This window comes from Lolium rigidum, chromosome 1, assembly GCF_022539505.1.
Source record: "Lolium rigidum isolate FL_2022 chromosome 1, APGP_CSIRO_Lrig_0.1, whole genome shotgun sequence".
NCBI classification, from domain to species: Eukaryota; Viridiplantae; Streptophyta; class Magnoliopsida; order Poales; family Poaceae; genus Lolium; species Lolium rigidum.
Genome location: NC_061508.1, coordinates 346,472,516 through 346,494,087, shown reverse-complemented (window position 1 = coordinate 346,494,087; position 21,572 = coordinate 346,472,516). Strand labels below are relative to the sequence as shown.

General features: G+C 45.0%; 1 protein-coding gene across 1 annotated transcript; it reads left to right on the top strand.

The window, feature by feature from the left end:
• The first annotated feature begins 248 nt into the window (after positions 1 to 248).
• On the top strand, positions 249 to 1,787 carry LOC124701228 (zinc finger protein CONSTANS-LIKE 5-like). Its single transcript, XM_047233274.1, has 2 exons — positions 249 to 987; positions 1,084 to 1,787. The coding sequence occupies exons 1-2, from the start codon at positions 337 to 339 to the stop codon at positions 1,531 to 1,533; spliced, it is 1,101 nt and encodes a 366-aa protein (XP_047089230.1). The 5' UTR covers positions 249 to 336; the 3' UTR covers positions 1,534 to 1,787.
• Positions 1,788 to 21,572: the final 19,785 nt, after the last annotated feature.

Here is a 21,572-nt window from a genome sequence, read left to right as displayed (position 1 = left end):
CAGAGGTAGCCGAACGGGGAAGTGAACCTGACGCCGAAATCTCCCTGTCGATCACATGCACCAAATCGCCTCCGAAATCCTCACTGTATCACACTGCCCGATTACGCTTGGCTCGCAGCCCACCACGTTGCACCGCTCCGGCCCCCGTCGCCGTCCCCCACCCACTATTACATTTCCCTCCGGCCATCAACAGCACCTTCAATCAACCTTCCCTCCTCCACTACGACCAGTCTACCACCACCACCACCACCACCACCATCGCGACAAGCAAGCGCAGACGCCTCACAGAGGCCGCCATTGTCTGTCGTCCGAGCTAGGAGGAGCTGATATCGCACCATGATGGAGCTGCGCAAGTACTGGGGTGTCGGCGGCCGCCGGTGTGGGGCCTGCGAGGGGGCCCCGGCCGCCGTGCACTGCCGCACGTGCGCCGGGTACCTGTGCACGGGGTGCGACGCGCGCCCGGCGCACGCCAGGGCGGGGCACGAGCGCGTGTGGGTGTGCGAGGTCTGCGAGGTCAACCCGGCCGCCGTCACCTGCAAGGCCGACGCCGCCGTGCTCTGCGCCGCCTGCGACGCCGACATCCACGACGCCAACCCGCTGGCGCAGCGCCACGTGCGCGTCCCCGTCGCGCCCATCGGGTCGCCCGAGGCGGCGGCCGTGGCCGCCGAGGCTATGAACATGTTCGCTGCCCGTTCGGAGGAGGACGCGCACGAGCACGGGCTGCAGCAGCAGGAGCACGGGGCGCTGAACCTGAACGTGGAGGCTGGGAAGGAGGGAGGCAAGCAGATGGACTACATGTTCTCCGACCTCGTTGACCCTTACCTCGGCCTCGAGTACCAGCGCTTCCCCCACGCCGACAGCGTCGTCCCCAGTGGCGCCGGCGCTGTCCCCGTCGTGGAGCTGGATTTCGCGTGCGGGATCGGCGCAAACGCCAAGCCGCCGGCATCCTACAGCTCCTACACGACTACCACCTCCATCGCCCACAGCGTGAGTTCCTTTTCCTCGAGGCTTGCCTTAAGATCAACATCGTGCATGTTTCCACACAAGAACTTGCTGACCGGACACGTATCTACCTATTTCCAGGGCTCTTCTTCGGAGGTCGGCGTGGTGCCGGAGGCCTCCTTCGTCGGCGGCGGCGCCGGGAGCTTCGAGCTCGACTTCACCCGGCCCAAACCACAAACTTACATGCCGTACACCACAGCGCCACTTATCCACAACGTGAGCATGCAACAGGTATCGCCGGTGGACAACGCGGGATACTTGACTGTGCCGGAGCGGGCGGTGGCGGTGACGGGGGAGGACAGGGAGGCCCGGCTGATGCGGTACCGGCAGAAGCGGAAGAACCGCCGGTTCGAGAAGACGATCAGGTACGCGTCCAGGAAGGCCTACGCCGAGTCCCGGCCCCGGGTCAAGGGCCGCTTCGCCAAGCGCGCCGACAACGACAACGACGCTGACGACGCCGAGGCGGAGGCCCATGCCGTGCCGTCCTCGTACTTGCTCGACTTCGGCTACGGCGTCGTGCCGTCCTTCTGATACGTGGGCCGGCCTGGCGCGTGGTGTACGTGCGCCTTGTACCGTGGATGTACACTACGTAGGGGAGTAGCCCGGCCCATTCCCATGCATGTACGTACTCATGCTGAGCTAGCTCGATCAAGCTAGTGATGTACACTAGTAGTATACTTACAGTTATCCTTTTGTTATTACTTTTGGATCAATTACAGTAGTATTAGTATAGCCGCCTCGAATGAATCATCAATCATATGCCAAATTATATTATTTTCACCCTAGCAAATTTGTACAGCAATTTAAAAAAAATTGCTCCTAAGGGTGAGAAACTATTGTAAAATCACAAATTCTAACTATCCGTCAACCTCGTTCGTTACAGCGAGGTCACGTGTTAGAGCCGTGTTTTCAAGATCCAACCCGCAGCATATTAGTTTGTACCCTTATTTGGGACTTTAGGTACACGTAGTGATTATTTGACATTTCTCTATTTTCACCGGCCTACTAGTAGAAAACAGGCCTAATGTCGCGGGTAGTAAGAGTTCATCAACTAATGACCTTAGGTACACATTAATATCGTTGCCGGGTTGCTTTGGGTCTTGAATAATCACTGGCATCATAATAAACTTCCGCTTCATTAACAACTAAGGAGGAAGGTTGTAGATACATAGAGTCACGGGCCAGGTGTTGTGACTGCAGCTCTACTCCCCAAAAGGATTCATGCCATCTGTACTTAGACCAAATTATTAGTTCCTTGCTTCACCTGCAAAATTCGGGAACTCTCTCTCGATGTTTCTCCCCTGCCGACCATCAGCGGGGTGCCTCAACATCACGTCTTTCTTACGTTATTCCATGTGCCATCGCAACAACTTGGCATGCTCTTTGTTTCTGAACAAACGTTTCAACCGTGGTATTATGGGAGCATACCACCTCACCTTCGCAGGAACCCTCTTCTTGAGTGGCTCGCCCTCAACATCACCAGGGTTATCTCTTTTGATCTTATACCGCAATGCATGCACCGCATATCGGGCATTTATTCATATTCTCATACTTCTCACCGCGGTAGAGGATACAGTCATTAGGGCATGGATGTATCTTCTGCACATCTAATCCTAGAGGGCAGACAAGCTTCTTTGCTTCATACGTACTGGCGGGCAATTCATTCTTTCTTGGAAGTAGCTTCTTTAATATTATCAGCAATTTTTTAAATTCCGAGTCAGTCACACCGGCCTCTGCCTTCCATTTCAGCAATTCCAATATGCTACCTAGCTTTTTCTGCCCATCTTCACAACCTGGGTACAAATTTTTTTTGGTGGTCCTCTAACATCTTGTCAAACTGCAACCTCTACTTATCAGTGCCACAGTCTATCCTTGCATCAGAAATGGCCCGACGAAAATCATCATCACCAGGCTCATCTTGTGCTCGTTCTTCACCTCCTTCTTCTTCATTGTCTTCCATTGCGGTATCATCGTATTCAGAGAACATATATCGGTACTTGTCATCGTTATCTTCTTCATCGCCGTCTTCCATCATAACCCCTTCTTCTTCGTGCTTGGTCCAAACATTATAGCTGGACATAAATCCGTGCCGAAGCAGGTGGCTCTGAATGTCTCTAGAGCAAGAGTAATCCTTCTCATTCTTACATTTCAGACATGGACAACAAATAAAACCTTGCTTCGACTTGTTGGCCTCGGCCACAAGCAGGAAAGATTTCACACCCTCTCTGAAAGCGGGATCGCATCGGTTACCGTACACCTATGGATGACTCATCTGCACCATAAGTACAACTATGTATCAAATGCAATCACCATGCTAAAATTAGTATTGTGTGGACTATATATACGAGAAAATAGTTGCTAACCTTTTAGGACCAAAAAGAGGAGAAATCTTATCAAATAAAATCAAGTGGCATCCTCACGAACATTTCATCAAACACCTCTTGTGCACATGAAGAAAAAAAAGGTAGCATAAACCTCCACCTTTCACCACCAAGGAAAAAAATGTAGGGAGGATGGGGGGCTGGCTGTGTATATATAGGCCTGGACCTTTTGTCCCGGTTTGTGGCTCAAACCGGGACAAAAGGGGTGCCAGTAGGCCGCAGAAGACCTCAGACCCTTTTGTCCCGACCCTATCCACCACCCGCGACAAAAGGGTCCTAACGGTCCGGGACAAAATGCCCCGTGCCCTCCAGCTGGTTTCGGGGCGACGTGGCCAGGCCATTTGTCCCGGCTTCATACTGGGCCGGGACAAAAGGCCTGGACGAAAGCCCAGTTTTCTACTAGTGACCCAGTCCCCTCCGCTTCGCTCCAACGCATACCCGACGCCCACTTCCTCGCCTGCTTCGCCGCCACCCACACCCGTGCCCTCTTTGCTGATGGCCTCTCCTTTTTTTTTTAGATAAAAGGCTAATAAGCCCAACTTTAAATTAATAAAGCCTGGAGAGGTTCAAACAGGGTTATTACACACGCTGCAGCATACAGCTTAGCCAAGATGAACAAGAAGAAAATGTAGCCAGCATGCCAAAACAGGAGGCAGGGGCTAAGAGAAGAAAAACACACAGGGGAGCACCAACAGCTCCTGGCAGAGCACCCGATCGTGACAGGAGGTGGCGACGACGGCATCAGTTGCTTGGGCGAAGGGCAGAGTATAGCTCTCTAAGCTTATTGATCATCCAGCAGATCCCCTCTTTGTCCCTAATCTTCCAGCTTATACTAGCTGCAAGAATTATAAATAACGTCAGTGGGATGGTTAATCACTTTCTTCTCGATTGTAAGCTTATTACAGATGAGCCACAACGCCCACGACTGTGTGCTTGATGCGCGTAGTTGTACACGTTCGTTGGGAACCCCAAGAGGAAGGTGTGATGCGCACAGCAGTAAGTTTTCCCTCAGAAAGAAACCAAGGTTATCGAACCAGTAGGAGCCAAGAAGCACGTGAAGGTTGTTGGTGGAGGAATGTAGTGCGGCGCAACACCAGTGAAACCGGCGCCAACGTGGAACCTGCATAACACAATCAAAGTACTTTGCCCCAACGTAACGATGAGGTTGTCAATCTCACCGACTTGCTGAAAACAAAGGATTAAGCGTATCGAGTGGAAGATGGTGTTTGTTTGCAAAGAACAGTAAAAGCAGTAGAATGTATTCAGATGTAAAAGAATGGACCAGGGTCCACAGTTCACTAGAGGTGTCTCTCCAATAAGATAATTAGCATGCTGGGTGAACAAATTACATGCGAGCAATTGACAAATAAAGATTCAATACATATCAACGATGATTACTATGTGATTTAATCAGGGCATTACGACAAAGTACATATACCGCTATCCAGCATGCATCTATGCCTAAATAATCCACCTTCGAGGTTATCATCCGAACCCCTTCGGTATTAAGTTGTAAACAACGAGATAATTGCATTAAGTATGGCGCGTAATGTAATCAACACAAATATCCTTAGATAAAGCATCAATGTTTTATCCCTAGTAGCAACAAGCACATCCACAACCTTAGAACTTTACATCATTGTCCCGGATTAAATGGAGGCATGAACCCACTATCGAGCATAATTACTCCCTCTTGGAGTTACAAGTATCAACTTGGCCGAGCCTTTACTAGCAACGGAGAGCATGCAAGAACATAAACAACACATATATGATAGATTGATAATCAACTTAACATAATATTCTCTATTCATCGGATCTCGCCAAACACAACATGTAGCATTACAAATAGATGATCTTGATCATGTTAGGCAGCTCACAAGATCTATAACAATGAAAGCACAAGCGGAGAAGACAACCATCTAGCTACTGCTATGGACCCATAGTCCAAGGATGAACTACTCACGCATCAATCCGGAGGCGGGCATGATGATGTAGAGCCCCTCCGGTGATGATTCCCCTCTCCGGCGGAGTGCCGGAGGCGATCTCCTGAATCCCCCGAGATGGGATTCGCGACGGCGGCGTCTCTGGAAGGTTTTCCGTATCATGGCTCTCGGTACAGGGGGTTTCGCGACGGAGGCTTTAAGTAGGCGGAAGGGTAGGTCAAAGGGCGTCACGAGGGGCCCACACACTAGGGCCGCGCGGCCAGGGACCGGGCCGCGCCGCCCGGTGTCCGGCCACCTCGTGGCCCCACTTCGTCTCCCTTTCGGTCTTCCGGAAGCTTCGTGTAAAAATAGGCCCCCGGGCGTTGATTTCGTCCAATTCCGAGAATATTTCCTTACTAGGATTTCGAAACCAAAACAACGAGAAAACAACGAATCGGCACTTCGGCATCTTGTTAATAGGTTAGTGCCGGAAATGGTATAATAATGTTGTAAAGTATGTATAAAACATTCAAGTATTGTAATAAAAGTAGCATGGAACATAAGAAATTATAGATACGTTTGCGACGTATCAAGCATCCCCAAGCTTAGTTCCTACTCGTCCTCGAGTAGGTAAACGATAACACAAATAATTTCTGAAGTGACATGCTACCAACATAATCTTGATCAACATTATTGTAAAGCATATGAGATGAATGGAGTGATCTGAACAAAAGATTGCTAACAAAGATAATGACTAAACAAATGAATCATATAGCAAAACTTTTCATGAATAGTACTTTCAAACAAGTATCAATAAGAGTTGCATAAGAGCTAACTCATAAGCAATAAATTCTAAGTAGAATGCATTGAAGCAACACAAAGGATGATTAAGTTTCAGCAAATGCTTTCAACTTGTAACATGTATATCTCATGGATATTTGTCAACATAGAGTAATATAACAAGTGCAATAAGTAAACATGTAAGAATCAATGCACACGCTTAACACAAGTGTTTGCTTCTAAGATAGAAAGAAGTAGGTAAAGCTCGACTCAACATAAAGTAAAAGAATGGCCCTTCGCGAGAGGAAGCATGGATTACTATTTTTGTGCTAGAGCTTTTTGTTTTGAAAACATAGAAACAATTTTGTCAACGGTAGTAATAATTCATATGTGCTATGCATAATACTTCCTACAAGTTGCATGTCTCATGCATAGAGTACTAATAGTGCTCGCACCTTGTCCTACTTAGCTCGGAAACACGGATTCTCATCGCATAACATATGTTTCAACCAAGTGTCACAAAGGGGTACCTCTATGCCGCCTTGTACAAAGGTCTAAGGAGAAAGCACACATTGGATTTCTCGCTTTTGATTATTCTCAACTTAGACATCCATACCGGGACAACATAGACAACGAGATAATGGACTCCTCTTTTTTAATGCTTAAGCATTCAACAACGATTAATATTCTCATAAGAGATTGAGGTTGTATGTCCAAACTGAAACTTCCACCATGATACATGGCTTTAGTTAGCGGCCCAATGTTCTTCTCTAACATATGCATACTCAAACCATTTGATCGTGAAGTCCACTTACTTCAGACAAGACGAACATGCATAACATCTCACATGATATCCAACAAAGATAAAGTTGATGGCGTCCCCAGAAAACATGATTACCGCTCAACAAGCAACTTATAAGAATTAAGACACATAACTACATATTCATCACCACAATAGTTTTTAAGCTATTTGTCCCATGAGCTATATATTGTAAAGGTAGAGGAATGAAATTTTAAAGGTAGCACTCATGTAATTTACTTTGGAATGGCGAGAAAAATACCACATAGTAGGTAGATATGGTGGACACAAATGGCATGGAGTTTGGCTCAAGGTGTTTGGATGCACGAGAAGCATTTCCTCTCGGTACAAGGTTTGGGCTAGCAAGATTGTTTGAAGCAAACACAAGTATGAACAGTGTACAGCAAAACTCACACAAGAACATATTGCAAGCATTATAAGGCTCTACACTTGTCTTCCTTGTTGTTCAAACACTTTACCCGAAAATATCTAGACTTAGAGAGAACAATCATGCAAACCAAATTAAACAAGCTCTACGGTAGTTCTTCATTAATAGATTAAACTACATGATGCAAGAGCTTAAACATGATCTATGAGAGCTCAAACAATTGCCAAATTTACCAAACCATATGCAGCATTTTCCAATTCCAACCAAATAGCAATTTAACGAAGCAATAAGCTTTCGCCATGAACATTAAAGCACAATTAAGAACACAAGTGTTCCATATGAAAAATCGGAGCATAATATCTCCATTATAAGAATGGCGGGATCCAACTTTATTCAAAACAAAACAAAAATAAAAACAAACCGACGCTCCAAGTAAAGAACATAGGATGTGATGGAATAAAAATATAGTTTCACTAGAAGTGACCTGATAATGTTGTCGATGAAGAAGGGGATGCCTTGGGCATCCCCAAGCTTAGATGCTTGAGTCTTCTTAAAATATGCAGGGATGAACCACCGGGGCATTGATACGTCTCCAACGTATCGATAATTTCTTATGTTCCATGCTACTTTATTGATGATACCTACATGTTTTATGCACATTATATGTCGTATTTACGCATTTTCTGGAACTAACCTATTAACAAGATGCCGAAGAGCCGATTCTTTGTTTTCTGCTGTTTTTGGTTTCAGAAATCCTAGTAACGAAATATTCTCGGAATTGGACAAAATCAACGCCCAGGGTCCTATTTTTGCACGAAGCTTCTAGAAGACCGAAGAGGAGTCGAAGTGGGGCCACGAGGCGCCGCCACCATAGGGCGGCGCGGCCCAGGCCCTGGCCGCGCCGACCTGTGGTGTGGGGCCCTCGTGTGGCCCCCCACGTTGCCCTTCCGCCTACTTAAAGCCTTCGTCGCGAAAACCCCGATGCCGAGAGCCACGATACGGAAAACCTTCCGGAGACGCCGCCGCCGCGAATCCCATCTCGGGGGATTCGGGAGATCGCCTCCGGCACCCCGCCGGAGAGGGGATTCATCTCCCGGAGGACTCTACACCGCCATGGTCGCCTCCGGAGTGATGAGTGAGTAGTTCACCCCTGGACTATGGGTCCATAGCAGTAGCTAGATGGTCGTCTTCTCCTAATTGTGCTTCATTGTTGGATCTTGTGAGCTGCCTAACATGATCAAGATCATCTATCTGTAATACTATATGTTGTGTTTGTCGGGATCCGATGGATAGAGAATACTATGTTATGGTGATTATCAATCTATTGTTTATGTGTTGTTTATGATCTTGCATGCTCTCCGTCATTAGTAGAGGCTCTGGCCAAGTTTTTGCTCTTAACTCCAAGAGGGAGTATTTATGCTCGATAGTGGGTTCATGCCTTCATTGACACCGGGATCGTGACGAGTAGGTTCTAAGGTTGTGTTGTCGTTGTTGCCACTAGGGATAAAACATTGATGCTATGTCTAAGGATGTAGTTGTTGATTACATTACGCACCATACTTAATGCAATTGTCCGTTGCTTTGCAACTTAATGCCGAAAGGGGTTCGGATGATAACCTCGAAGGTGGACTTTTTAGGCATAGATGTAGTTGGATGGCGGTCTATGTACTTTGTCGTAATGCCCTGATTAAATCTCACTATATTTATCATATCATGTATATGCATTGTTATGCCCTTCTCTATTTGTCAATTGCCCGGCTGTAATTTGTTCACCCAACATGCTTTTATCTTATGGGAGAGACACCTCTAGTGAACTCGTGGACCCCGATCCTATTCTTTACATCGCATACAATCTATCGCAATACTTGTTTTACTTGTTTTCTTGCAAACAATCATCTTCCACACAATACGGTTAATCCTTTGTTACAGCAAGCCGGTGAGATTGACAACCTCACCTGTTTCGTTGGGGCAAAGTACTTTGGTTGTGTTGTGCAGGTTCCACGTTGGCACCGGAATCCCTGGTGTTGCGCCGCACTACATTTCGCCACCATCAACCTTCAACGTGCTTCTTGGCTCCTACTGGTTCGATTAAACCTTGGTTTCATACTGAGGGAAACTTGCTTCTATACGCATCATACCTTCCACTTGGGGTTCCCAACGGACGTGTGCATCTACGCGTATCAAGCTAAATTTCTGGCGCCGTTGCCGGGGAGATCAAGACACGCTGCAAGGGAGTCTCCACTTCTCAATCTCTTTACTTTGTTTTTGTCTTGCTTTAGTTTATTTACTACTTTGTTTGCTGCACCTAAACAAAACACAAAAAAATTAGTTGCTAGTTTTACTTTATTTACTGTCTTGCTCTCTATATCAAAAACACAAAAAAAATTTAGTTACTTGTCTTTACTTTATTTGCCTAGTTTACTTTATTACTGCTATTATGAGTAACCCTGAAGTTGAAGTTCGTTCTTTTAAGCAACAAGGTGGAGAAAGTTTTAAAGATGCTTGGTATAGAATTAGTAATGCTCATCATAGGTGCATTAAGAAACACTCCACCACTATCCTTCTTAGGAACTTTTATGTTGGTTTATCTAGTTGGAATAGGTATGTTCTTGATACTCTTTCGGGCGGTAATTTCCTAGGTACTCCCGCTTTAGAAGCTAGTTGCATCATTGAGAGTCTTGTCGGAATACCACCTGTTAATGAAGTTAAAATTGAAATCTCTCTTGAGGATGTTATGAAAAAATTGGAAACCATAGAGAAAAATTTTCCAAGTATTGAAACTAAATTGGAAAGGTTATTGGATAAAACTGATGAACTTGATAAATCCCTAGGAGGAATTGATGAAAGAATTAGTGTCCTAGGAACTTGTGTTGTCCATGATAATCAAACCAATAGGATTGATGAACTTGAAAAAGTTATGGGAACCTTGGGTTCAACCTTTTCTTCTCTCAAGTATAATGAGAAAGCTTATGTGGGTAAAGAGCAAAAATTCATGTATGCCTCTAAAGTACCTAAACAAAAGAATTATTATAGGCCTAAAATTGCTAAAACTCCTAGCACCACCATAGAAAATTTAGATAATGGAGCACCTAAAGTACCCTCTGCAACAAGTTGTGTTTGCATGAAGAATAATAATGTTGATGCTTCTACTCTTGATGTTACTTGATTTGCACTTTCTGCGCCTAGCTGAAAGGCGTTAAAAAAAATCGCTTATGGGAGACAACCCATGTTTTTACTACAGTACTTTATTTTATATTTGAGTCTTGGAAGTTGTTTACTACTGTAGCAACCTCTCCTTATCATGTTTTTGTGCCAAGTAAAGTTTCTATGTCAAAGTTGATGTTATATTTGGGATCGCTGCGCAGAAACAGCATTTCTGTCTGTCACGAATCTGGGCACAAGTCTCTGTAGAAAATTCGAAAAAATCTGCCAATTTACGAGCGTGATCCTCAGATATGTAGGCAACTTTCATCAGTTTTGAGTTTTTCGATTTGAGCAAGTCTGGTGCCATTTTAAAATTCGTCTTTACGGACTGTTCTGTTTTTGACAGATTCTGCCTTTTATTTCGCATTGCCTCTTTTGCTATGTTGGATGAATTTCTTTGATCCATTAATGTCCAGTAGCTTTATGCAATGTCCAGAAGTGTAAAGAATGATTGTGTCACCTCTGAATGTGTGAATTATTAATTGTGCACTAACCCTCTAATGAGTTTGCTTGAAGTTTGGTGTGAAGGAAGTTTTCAAGGGTCAAGAGAGGAGTATGATATACTATGATCAAGAGGAGTGAAAGCTCTAAGCTTGGGGATGCCCCCGTGGTTCATCCCTGCATATTTTAAGAAGACTCAAGCGTCTAAGCTTGGGGATGCCCAAGGCATCCCCTTCTTCATCGACAACATCATCAGGTTCCTCCCCGAAACTATATTTTTATTCAGTCACATCTTGTGTTCTTTACTTGGAGCGTCGGTTTGTTTTGTTTTTGTTTTTGTTTGAATAAAATGGATCCTAGCATTCACTTTGTGGGAGAGAGACACGCTCCGCTGTTGCATATGGACAAATATGTCCTTAGGCTTTACTCATAATGTTCAAGGCGAAGTTTCTTCTTCGTTAAATTGTTATATGGTTGGAATTGGAAAATGCTACATGTAGTAATTCTAAAATGTCTTGGATAATGTGATACTTGGCAATTGTGGTGCTCATGTTTAAGCTCTTGCATCATATACTTTGCACCCATTAATGAAGAAATACATAGAGCTTGCTAAAATTTGATTTGCATATTTGGTCTCTCTAAGGTCTAGATAATATCTAGTATTGAGTTTTGAACAACAAGGAAGACGGTGTAGAGTCTTATAATGTTTACAATATGTCTTTTATGTGAGTTTTGCTGCACCGGTTCATCCTTGAGTTTGCTTCAAATAACCTTGCTAGCCTAAACCTTGTATCGAGAGGGAATACTTCTCATGCATCCAAAATCCTTGAGCCAACTACTATGCCATTTGTGTCCACCATACCTACCTACTACATGGTATTTCTCCGCTATTCCAAAGTAAATTGCTTGAGTGCTACCTTTAAAATTCCATCATTTACCTTTGCAATATATAGCTCATGGGACAAAATAGCCTTAAAAACTATCGTAGTATTGAATATGTACTTATGCACTTTATCTCTTATTAAGTTGCTTGTTGTGCGATAACCATGCTTCTGGGGACGCCATCAATTACTCTTTATTGAATATCATGTGAGTTGCTATGCATGTCCGTCTTGTCTGAAGTAAGAAGGATCTACCACCTTAATGGTTGGAGCATGCATATTGTTAGAGAAGAACATTGGGACGCTAACTAAAGCCATGAATCATGGTTGAAGTTTCAGTTTTGGACATATATCCTCAATCTCATTTGAGAATAATAATTGTTGCTACATGCTTATGCATTAAAGAGGAGTCCATTATCTGTTGTCCATGTTGTCCCGGTATGGATGTCTAAGTTGAGAATAATCAAAAGCGAGAAATCCAAAATGCGAGCTTTCTCCTTAGACCTTTGTACAGGCGGCATGGAGGTACCCCTTTGTGACACTTGGTTGAAACATGGCATTGCGAAGATCCGGTAGTCCAAGCTAAGTAGGACAAGGTGCGGGCACTATTAGTATACTATGCATGAGGCTTGCAACTTGTAAGATATAATTTACATAACTCATATGCTTTATTACTACCGTTGACAAAATTGTTTCATGTTTTCAAAATAAAAGCTCTAGCACAAATATAGCAATCGATGCTTTCCTCTTTGAAGGACCTTTCTTTTACCTTTATTGTTAAGTTAGTTTACCTATCTCCCTCCACCTTAAGAAGCAAACACTTGTGTGAACTGTGCATTGATTCCTACATACTTGCATATTGCACTTGTTATATTACTTTATGTTGACACTATCCATGAGATATACATGTTATAAGTTGAAAGCAACTGCTGAAACTTAATCTTCCTTTGTGTTGCTTCAACACCTTTACTTTGATTTATTGCCTTATGAGTTAACTCTTATGCAAGACTTATTGATGCTTGTCTTGAAGTACTATTCATGAAAAGTCTTTGCTTTATGATTCAGTTGTTTACTCATGTCATTACCATTGTTTTGATCGCTGCATTCATTACATATGTTTACAAATAGTATGATCAAGATTATGATGGCATGTCACTTCAGAAATTATCTTTGTTATCGTTTTACCTGCTCGGGACGAGCAAAACTAAGCTTGGGGATGCTGATACGTCTCCAACGTATCGATAATTTCTTATGTTCCATGCTACTTTATTGATGATACCTACATGTTTTATGCACATTATATGTCGTATTTACGCATTTTCCGGAACTAACCTATTAACAAGATGCCGAAGAGCCGATTCTTTGTTTCTAGCTGTTTTTGGTTTCAGAAATCCTAGTAACGAAATATTCTCGGAATTGGACGAAATCAACGCCCAGGGTCCTATTTTTGCACGAAGCATCCAGAAGACCGAAGAGGAGTCGAAGTGGGGCCACGAGGCGCCGCCACCATAGGGCGGCGTGGCCCAGGCCCTGGCCGCGCCGACCTGTGGTGTGGGGCCCTCGTGTGGCCCCCCACGTTGCCCTTCCGCCTACTTAAAGCCTTCGTCGCGAAAACCCCAGTACCGAGAGCCACGATACGGAAAACCTTCCAGAGACGCCGCCGCCGCGAATCCCATCTCGGGGGATTCAGGAGATCGCCTCCGGCACCCTGTCGGAGAGGGGATTCATCTCCCGGAGGACTCTACACCGCCATGGTCGCCTCCGGAGTGATGAGTGAGTAGTTCACCCCTGGACTATGGGTCCATAGCAGTAGCTAGATGGTCGTCTTCTCGTAATGTTGCTTCATTGTTGGATCTTGTGAGCTGCCTAACATGATCAAGATCATCTATCTGTAATACTATATGTTGTGTTTGTCGGGATCCGATGGATAGAGAATACTATGTTATGGTGATTATCAATCTATTGTTTATGTGTTGTTTATGATCTTGCATGCTCTCCGTTATTAGTAGAGGCTCGGCCAAGTTTTTGCTCTTAACTCCAAGAGGGAGTATTTATGCTCGATAGTGGGTTCATGCCTTCATTGACACCTGGGATCGTGACGATAGGTTCTAAGGTTGTGTTGTGCTTGTTGCCACTAGGGATAAAACATTGATGCTATGTCTAAGGATGTAGTTGTTGATTACATTACGCACCATACTTAATGCAATTGTCTGTTGCTTTGCAACTTAATACCGAAAGGGGTTCGGATGATAACTCTGAAGGTGGACTTTTTAGGCATAGATGCGGTTGGATGGCGGTCTATGTACTTTGTCGTAATCCCCGATTAAATCTCACTATATTTATCATATCATGTATATGCATTGTTATGCCCTTCTCTATTTGTCAATTGCCCGACTGTAATTTGTTCACCCAACATGCTTTTATCTTATGGGAGAGACACCTCTAGTGAACTGTGGACCCCGGTCCTATTCTTTACATCGCATACAATCTACTTGTAATACTTGTTTCTATCGTTTTCTTGCAAACAATCATCTTCCACACAATACGGTTAATCCTTTGTTACAGCAAGCCGGTGAGATTGACAACCTCACTGTTTCGTTGGGGCAAAGTACTTTGGTTGTGTTGTGCAGGTTCCACGTTGGCACCGGAATCCCTGGTGTTGCGCCGCACTACATTTCGCCACCATCAACCTTCAACGTGCTTCTTGGCTCCTACTGGTTCGATTAAACCTTGGTTTCATACTGAGGGAAACTTGCTTCTATACGCATCATACCTTCCACTTGGGGTTCCCAACGGACGTGTGCATCTACGCGTATCAGGCATCCCCAAGCTTAGACCTTTCACTCTTCTTGATCATAGTATATCATCCTCTTCTCTTGACCCTTGAAAACTTCCTTCACACAAACTTCAAGCAAACTCATTAGAGGGTTAGTGCATAACCAAAAATTCACATATTCAGAGGTGAGACAATCATTATTAACACTTCTGGACATTGCACAAAGCTTCTGAAAGTTAATGGAACAAAGAAACTCATTCAACATAGCAAAAGCGGCAATGCGAAATAAAAGACAGAATCTGTCAAAAACAGAACAGTCCGTAAAGATGCATCTGGAAGGGGCACTTAACTTGCTCAAATGGAAAAACTCAAAACTAATTAAAGTTGCGTACATATCTGAGGATCATGCTCGTAAATTTGCAGATTTTTTCGATTTTTTTACAGAGACTTCTGCGAGAATTCGTGACAGACAGCAATGCTGTTTCTGCGCAGCGATCCCAAATATAACATTAACTTTAACATAAAAACTTTACTTGGCACAAAAACATGATAAGGAGAGGTTGCTATAGTAGTAAACAACTTCCAAGACTCAACAAAACAAAAATTGCTGTAGTAAAATAAACACATGGGTTATCTCCCAAGAAGTGATTTTCTTTAACGCCTTTCAGCTAGGCGCAGAAAGTGCAAATCAAGTAACATCAAGAGAAGAAGCATCAACATCATAACTTGTTCTAATAATAGAATCAAAAGGCAACTTCATTCTCTTTCTAGGGAAGTGTTCCATACCTTTCTTGAGAGGAAATTGATATTTAATATTACCTTCTCTCATATCAATAACAGCACCAACGGTTCGAAGAAAAGGTCTTCCCAACACAATAGGACAAGATGCATTGCATTCGATATCCAAGACAACAAAATCAACGGGGACAAGGTTATTGTTAACCGTAATGCGCACATTGTCAATCCTCCCCAAAGGTTTCTTTTTAGGGATTTCTATTTTCGTGCCCTCAGGTCCTTAGTTGTACTCAGTTTTCCCCAGCTCCTTAGTTTTTTCTCAGTTTTACCCAAACGTTTGTCTGAAACCCGCAGAAGCAGCTCAGACGGCAGGATTCCCGTTTAGTTGACCGTTCTGTCACGTGTGGGGCCGCGTCGTGTGGGCCCGCGTCGTGTGGGGCTGGTAGAAAGGGACCGCGTGGGACAGGACGAGAAGCGTTTGGTTGCACGTGAGCAGGAGCTGGGCTCTGTCTCTCTCGGCCGAAAATTGGCATTATTAAGTGCACCTTTTTCCCCTCTTTCTCTCTGTCCTTTTCACCAAATTAGTATAAAATCTAGAGAACCTTGCATTTCTGACTTTCTTCAATTATTTGTGCCTTTTGGCCCTCGTTGTTTGCCCAATATGGTAGCAAATCTAGTACTCCCTCTGGTCCATATGTATGTAGTTAAATCTAGAAGCAAATATCCAGGATAATGTACGATAAATTCACAGTCATAGTAAATCAAGAAAACTAAGTACGGCCAACAAAATATAGTAGACTAGGGATAGATAATCCCTAGATAATATGGATAGATAATAGGCTGCATACACAGCAGCCAACATAGTAACAGGTTCTTCACAGCACCATCATACTAACATAACAACAAGAGATCCCTAGCTAACAATAAAGGGATCCCAACAACAAACTAGGAGGCAGCAGCAGCAGCACACGTCCAGGACTCCGCCTACCCCATCTGGCTCTGCCTCCACTTGTTGCTCTTGCTCCCCTTGGGAGCCTTGGGCTTGAGCGGAGGCATGCGCCCGGCGGAGATTTCCACCCGCCGCAAGCCGCGGAGGTGCATGCCGAGCGCCCGTGCTTGGCGCGGAAGGAGTGGACGTTCACCGTCGTGCCGACGTTGGGGAAGGTGTTGCCGATGTTCTCAGCATGCGTGATGAGGCAGTTGAAGTCCGTGGCGCCGAGTCTCCCGGTGCGTAAGGGGCACCTGTAGACCTCCTTGGCGAAGTAGGAGATGTACTGGCCGACCTGCAGCCTCCGCAGCACCTGGCGAGTCTTGACGTCCTCCTCTTCGTCGCTGCCGACGTCGCTACCAGACATCTGATCCATATCAAACATAAACTAGTGAATGAGTTGCAACGATGACTAACGTACATGATAACAAAGTTAAAAAAAACAGAGTCAGCCTCAGTTAGAGTGGACATGATTATATATCTACAGGGAAGGTGTTAGCGACCTAAAGCTCATGCATAACAGATTTGTACACAGCAATGGTTCGCTGAACCCTCCCTGTAAAAATTTGTGCCCAACCATTCATCATAGGCAAAGAAACAGATTCTAGATCTGAACTAGATCCGAACTTGAACACATTCGAGATTATTTGCAAAATTAAACGGTTGATATCTTTTGATTAGTGCATAAAATAACCGATTGAGATCCCATGATTACTTGCATAAATTAACCGATTGAGATCCAATATTACTTGCATAAATTAACCGAACAGCCGAACCCCAAATCTTAAACGAAATCAAGAAGTGATCAAAACAAAATGGAATAAAATCGGCGCAAATATTAGCCCAATACTCATCCATCTACAGATCCATCTACACCAGCAAAAATAGGGTTCAAAAAGGAATGGGGAACAAAAAAGGAAGCAAACCGTAGTTACCTCGTTCCATGGGTCCTCCAGGGAGGTGTCGTAGGGGTTCGGGGGCGGGACGTACGGCACGGGGTCGTAGGGGTCCCATCCCGCCGGGATCTGACTGCCACCGGCGGCATCAGCCTCCGATGCACCGGCGACGGCGGCGACGACCGTTGAGGGGACGGCGCCGAAGATGGAGGCGTCGCGCTTCGAGCCTACCTCGACGATGGGATTGGCATTCTCCTTGTCCATCTCTCCGGCGGAGGAAGAGGAAGAGGAAGAGGGAGAGGGAGAGGGTTTTTTGCTTTGGAGAAGATGATGGGACGTGAGAGAGTTGGCGATGCGTGAGCGAGTGAGAGTGACAGAGAGAGTGCGAGGAGGCATCTATAAAGGCGAGGGGTGGTTAATGCGACCCGCGTCCTACGCGTGCACGAGTGCACGTCCGCACGTCTTGGACTTCCGCAACGCGACACGCGTCCACGATTGCACGTCTCGACTTCTCCACCGCGACCCGCGTCTACGCGTCAACAATTGCACGTGTCCTCGAGTCTAACCCCGGAAATTTAGATATACTCAGGTATACCCTCGAGTCTTATACTAGCATTTTTTGTGTGCTCAATTTTCCCCCGAGTGCTAATACTGGCTAGTGCAATATACTCAGCTTTACCCTCAAGTGGCTGGTCAACGAGAGAGTCAACAAATGGGATTAACTAGTTAAATGAGTCATTTAATGTGCAAAAAAATCCGAAAAAGAGTGGCACTTACTCATGGAGTCTTTACCACAAATTGCCACTTCTCAAATCATAGATAAATCATAGATAAATCAAGTTTTACCACAAATTTCCACTTCTCAAATCACCTAGTAGCTATGAAGGTGCATGGTTTTCCACAATAAGCCCTTCCCAAAACAGCTTGCCCCATATCATACTTTGTCTAAATGAGGCCACAATCCTCACAATGATGTATATTAGTATTGCAAATAGTTTGAGGTAGGCCAAGATGGGTTTCATTGTACAAAACAGGCATTTTCCATTTTTTAAAGGATTTTAAATCTCATATTTGAATCCCTTAGTCTATTTACTACTCAGGTGCCCTTGGTTTCTTGATAGTACTCAGTTTTGCCCTCTCTCTTCACAAATTCTCGCAGACGTGTAACATCGCCCTGATTGGTCTAGCCCATGTCACGCGGATCGTGCCCGCCGACCGTTGATCGTATGACATAGGGAACGGGCAGGATAACCCCTCTCTCTCTCTGTTGGCGGTTAATTAGCTTCCACCCTCTAAGTATCGTTGAAGGGCGGTTTTCTCGTATTATTTTTCACGCGCTAAAAATTATAAACTCTTTTAGGCGTTATTTTTCACGCAAAAAATGATAAACCATCACCGATTTGTTGTTACCATTACTTTTCACACAAAAAAAATGATAAACCATCAACAATTTGTTGTAGCCATTACTTTTCACGCAAAAAAAAGATAAACCATCACCGATTTGTTGTTGCCATTACTTTTCACGCAAAAAAAATGATAAACCATCACCGATTTGTTGTTGCCATTACTTTTCACGCAAAAAAATGATAAACCATCAACAATTTGTTGTAGCCATTACTTTTCACGCAACAAAAAATGGTAAACCATCACCGATTTGTTGTTGCCATTACTTTTCACGCAAAAAAATGATAAACCATCAACAATTTGTTGTAGCCATTACTTTTCACGCAAAAAAAGATAAACCATCACCGATTTGTTGTTGCCATTACTTTTCATGCAAAAAAATGATAAACCATCACCGATTTGTTATTGCCATTACTTTTCACGCAAAAAAATGATGCCATACATGATGGCATACCTATAACAACAAGGAATATCTAAAAGGGAAAGTTTCAGAAAATTTGAAATTTAGGGTGAAAATGATGCCATACATGATGCTGTTTTTCGAGGTTTTGACCTGAAAATCAATTGGGTATTATAAAGGGAAATAAAAAGTTCGAAAAACGTAAAAACGAAACAATCTATCTATCTATGTATAGAAGATCATATGTATGAAATTTGAGGTTATTTAGAGAAGGTAGAAAAATCACCTTGTTAGAAAAGCTGGTTTCAGCGAGACGAAACGGCATGCGCTTAAGCAAAGTGATTTTTTCGAACATCTGTTATCACCAGAATTTGACCGAGTCAGAGGTGGGCCGCAATCAAGATGGGTTTGAAGAATATACATGGAAGAAATACGTGAATCGGCCTTGTGTACCAAGTTTGGGCTAATTGCCCTTGTATCTGTATTTATAGTAGGTCACATCTTAGTTTGGAATTAGCAGATAGAGTTTAGCTCGTGCACGGTTAGGTGCACGCCTCAATTAGAAAGTCCCCTGGACTATAAATATGTATCTAGGGTTTATGGAAAAAACAACAACCAACGTTCAACACAAACCAATCTCGGCGCATCGCCAACTCCTTCGTCTCGAGGGTTCCTCCGGTAAGCACCATGCTGCCTAGATCGCATCTCGCGATCTAGGCAGCACGAGCCTGCCTAGTTGTTCATGCGTTGCTCGTGCCGAAGCCTTTTTGATGGCGAGCAACGTAGTTATCATAGATGTGTTAGGGTTAGCATTGTTCTTAGTATCATATGCTTTCGTAGTGCAACCCTTGCGCATCTAGCCGTCCTTGTACCTCATCATGGGTGCGGGGACGGCACCCCGCTTGATCATCGTTTAGTAGATCCGATCCGTTACGGTCGCTCCTTGATTCATCAAGGATTAGTTTAATATCCGCAATAGTTAGGCCTTACAAAGGGTTGGAGGATCCAGCGGCATGTAGGGTGTAGTTTGCTGCCCCTAGACAGGGACGTTCCGAGGATCAACCTAGTGTTGGTTTTTAGGCCTTGTCTAGGGCTGGCTTACGATCACCGTGCGTGAGCGCGAGGCCCAATCGTGAGTAGGATGATCCGATTATGCGGTGAAAACCCCAGATCGTCGTGGATCTCATACGCTTTATCTTGATCAAGCAGGACCACCATATATTCGGCCATCTTGGACGGATCATGGGTGAATCGGCTCCATGAGCCGATTCACAGGACAACCTGAGAGCCGATCGAGGCTCGTATTTAACGTGTACGTGTGTGCCCTGCAGGAAACTAAGCGAGGCATCATCCACACCTTCCTGACCAGGTATAGGTCAGGTGGCACGCCCTTGCATTTGCATCGGCGCGCGACCAGGAGGCTTTGCGGGCCGTCGCTCTGAGGGACTGGGGCCAGCCGCAGCCCTAAGTTGTTCCCGGCTCTACGGTGTTGACCAGTCACTGCCCGCCGGTGGGTTTCTGACGTCAACACATTCTGGCACGCCCGGTGGGACCCATCTTCGACATCAACCACCTCGCCACCCACATCCGAGATGGCGGAAAGCACTCCGGTCGAGTACGAGGATCTGAATGGCGAAGTCAAGGTCCTCCGCGAAGCCGACCTCATCGGCTCTTCCCACGACACCCGCTCCCATGGCGTCAGCACCAATGTGGTGGAGCTGGGGTACCACCCTGGTGAGGGTAGTGATGAGGGCGGCTGCTCTCACAGCAAGGATGAAGAAGAAGCCGATCCCAGCGATCGGACCATATTACATGCACCACCAGCTCTCCCAGTATTCGGCGTCGACCTCACAGGTGACGGAAAGCTGGGTTACGGGTTTACATCAGCTGACGAGCTAGAAGAGATCGAGGAAGTCAAGGGGGAGGTCAGGAAAATGTTGGACGCCGGGTGCATCAGGCCACACAGGTACATTGAATGGATTCCCAATGTTGTGCTTGTGAAGGGAAAGGATGGCCGATGGCGCGTCGCTATAAACGACCAGGACCCTAGCAACGCCACTCCGAAGCGTGAATAGCCAGATCGACAACTGCAAGGACAGCCGATTCCCAGCAATCGGCTAAAATTATTCTCACCACATGTGTTCACTGTCGTCCTAATTAACATGGTGGGTGGTACGACGAGCTTAAGTTGGCCGAGAAGCCGATAATCACTTGAAAGGTTCGGCTCGGGGGGCACATACATAAAGGAAGTCCAAGGCCACGGAGTATGTACCCCGGAAGAGCCGATTCATGAGCTCAATCGGCCAAAACTATCCTCGACATACGCTTCGTCTGAGTTCAGCATGGATTTAACAGGTGCCTGAAGAGCCGATACCATCAGTTCAGTGACAGAATCGGCTCGGGGGGGGCACATAGAAGATAGAACACGAGGATATGGAGTTTGAAGCAAGCCAAGATATATTCTCTATTGAAGCATGGGGGCCGATACATGAATCGGCCGTAAAAATTCATGAATCGGCCGTAAAAATTCAAAAAAAATTTAAGCACAGCCGATGCGCAGACATGATCAAACCCA

Coding starts and splice junctions, on each gene's coding strand:
- LOC124701228 (XM_047233274.1), top strand. CDS start 337: ATGATGGAGCTGCGCAAGTACTGGGGTGTCGGCGGCCGCCGGTGTGGG. Junction 988..1,083: donor CCACCTCCATCGCCCACAGC/GTGAGTTCCTTT, acceptor ACCTATTTCCAG/GGCTCTTCTTCGGAGGTCGG.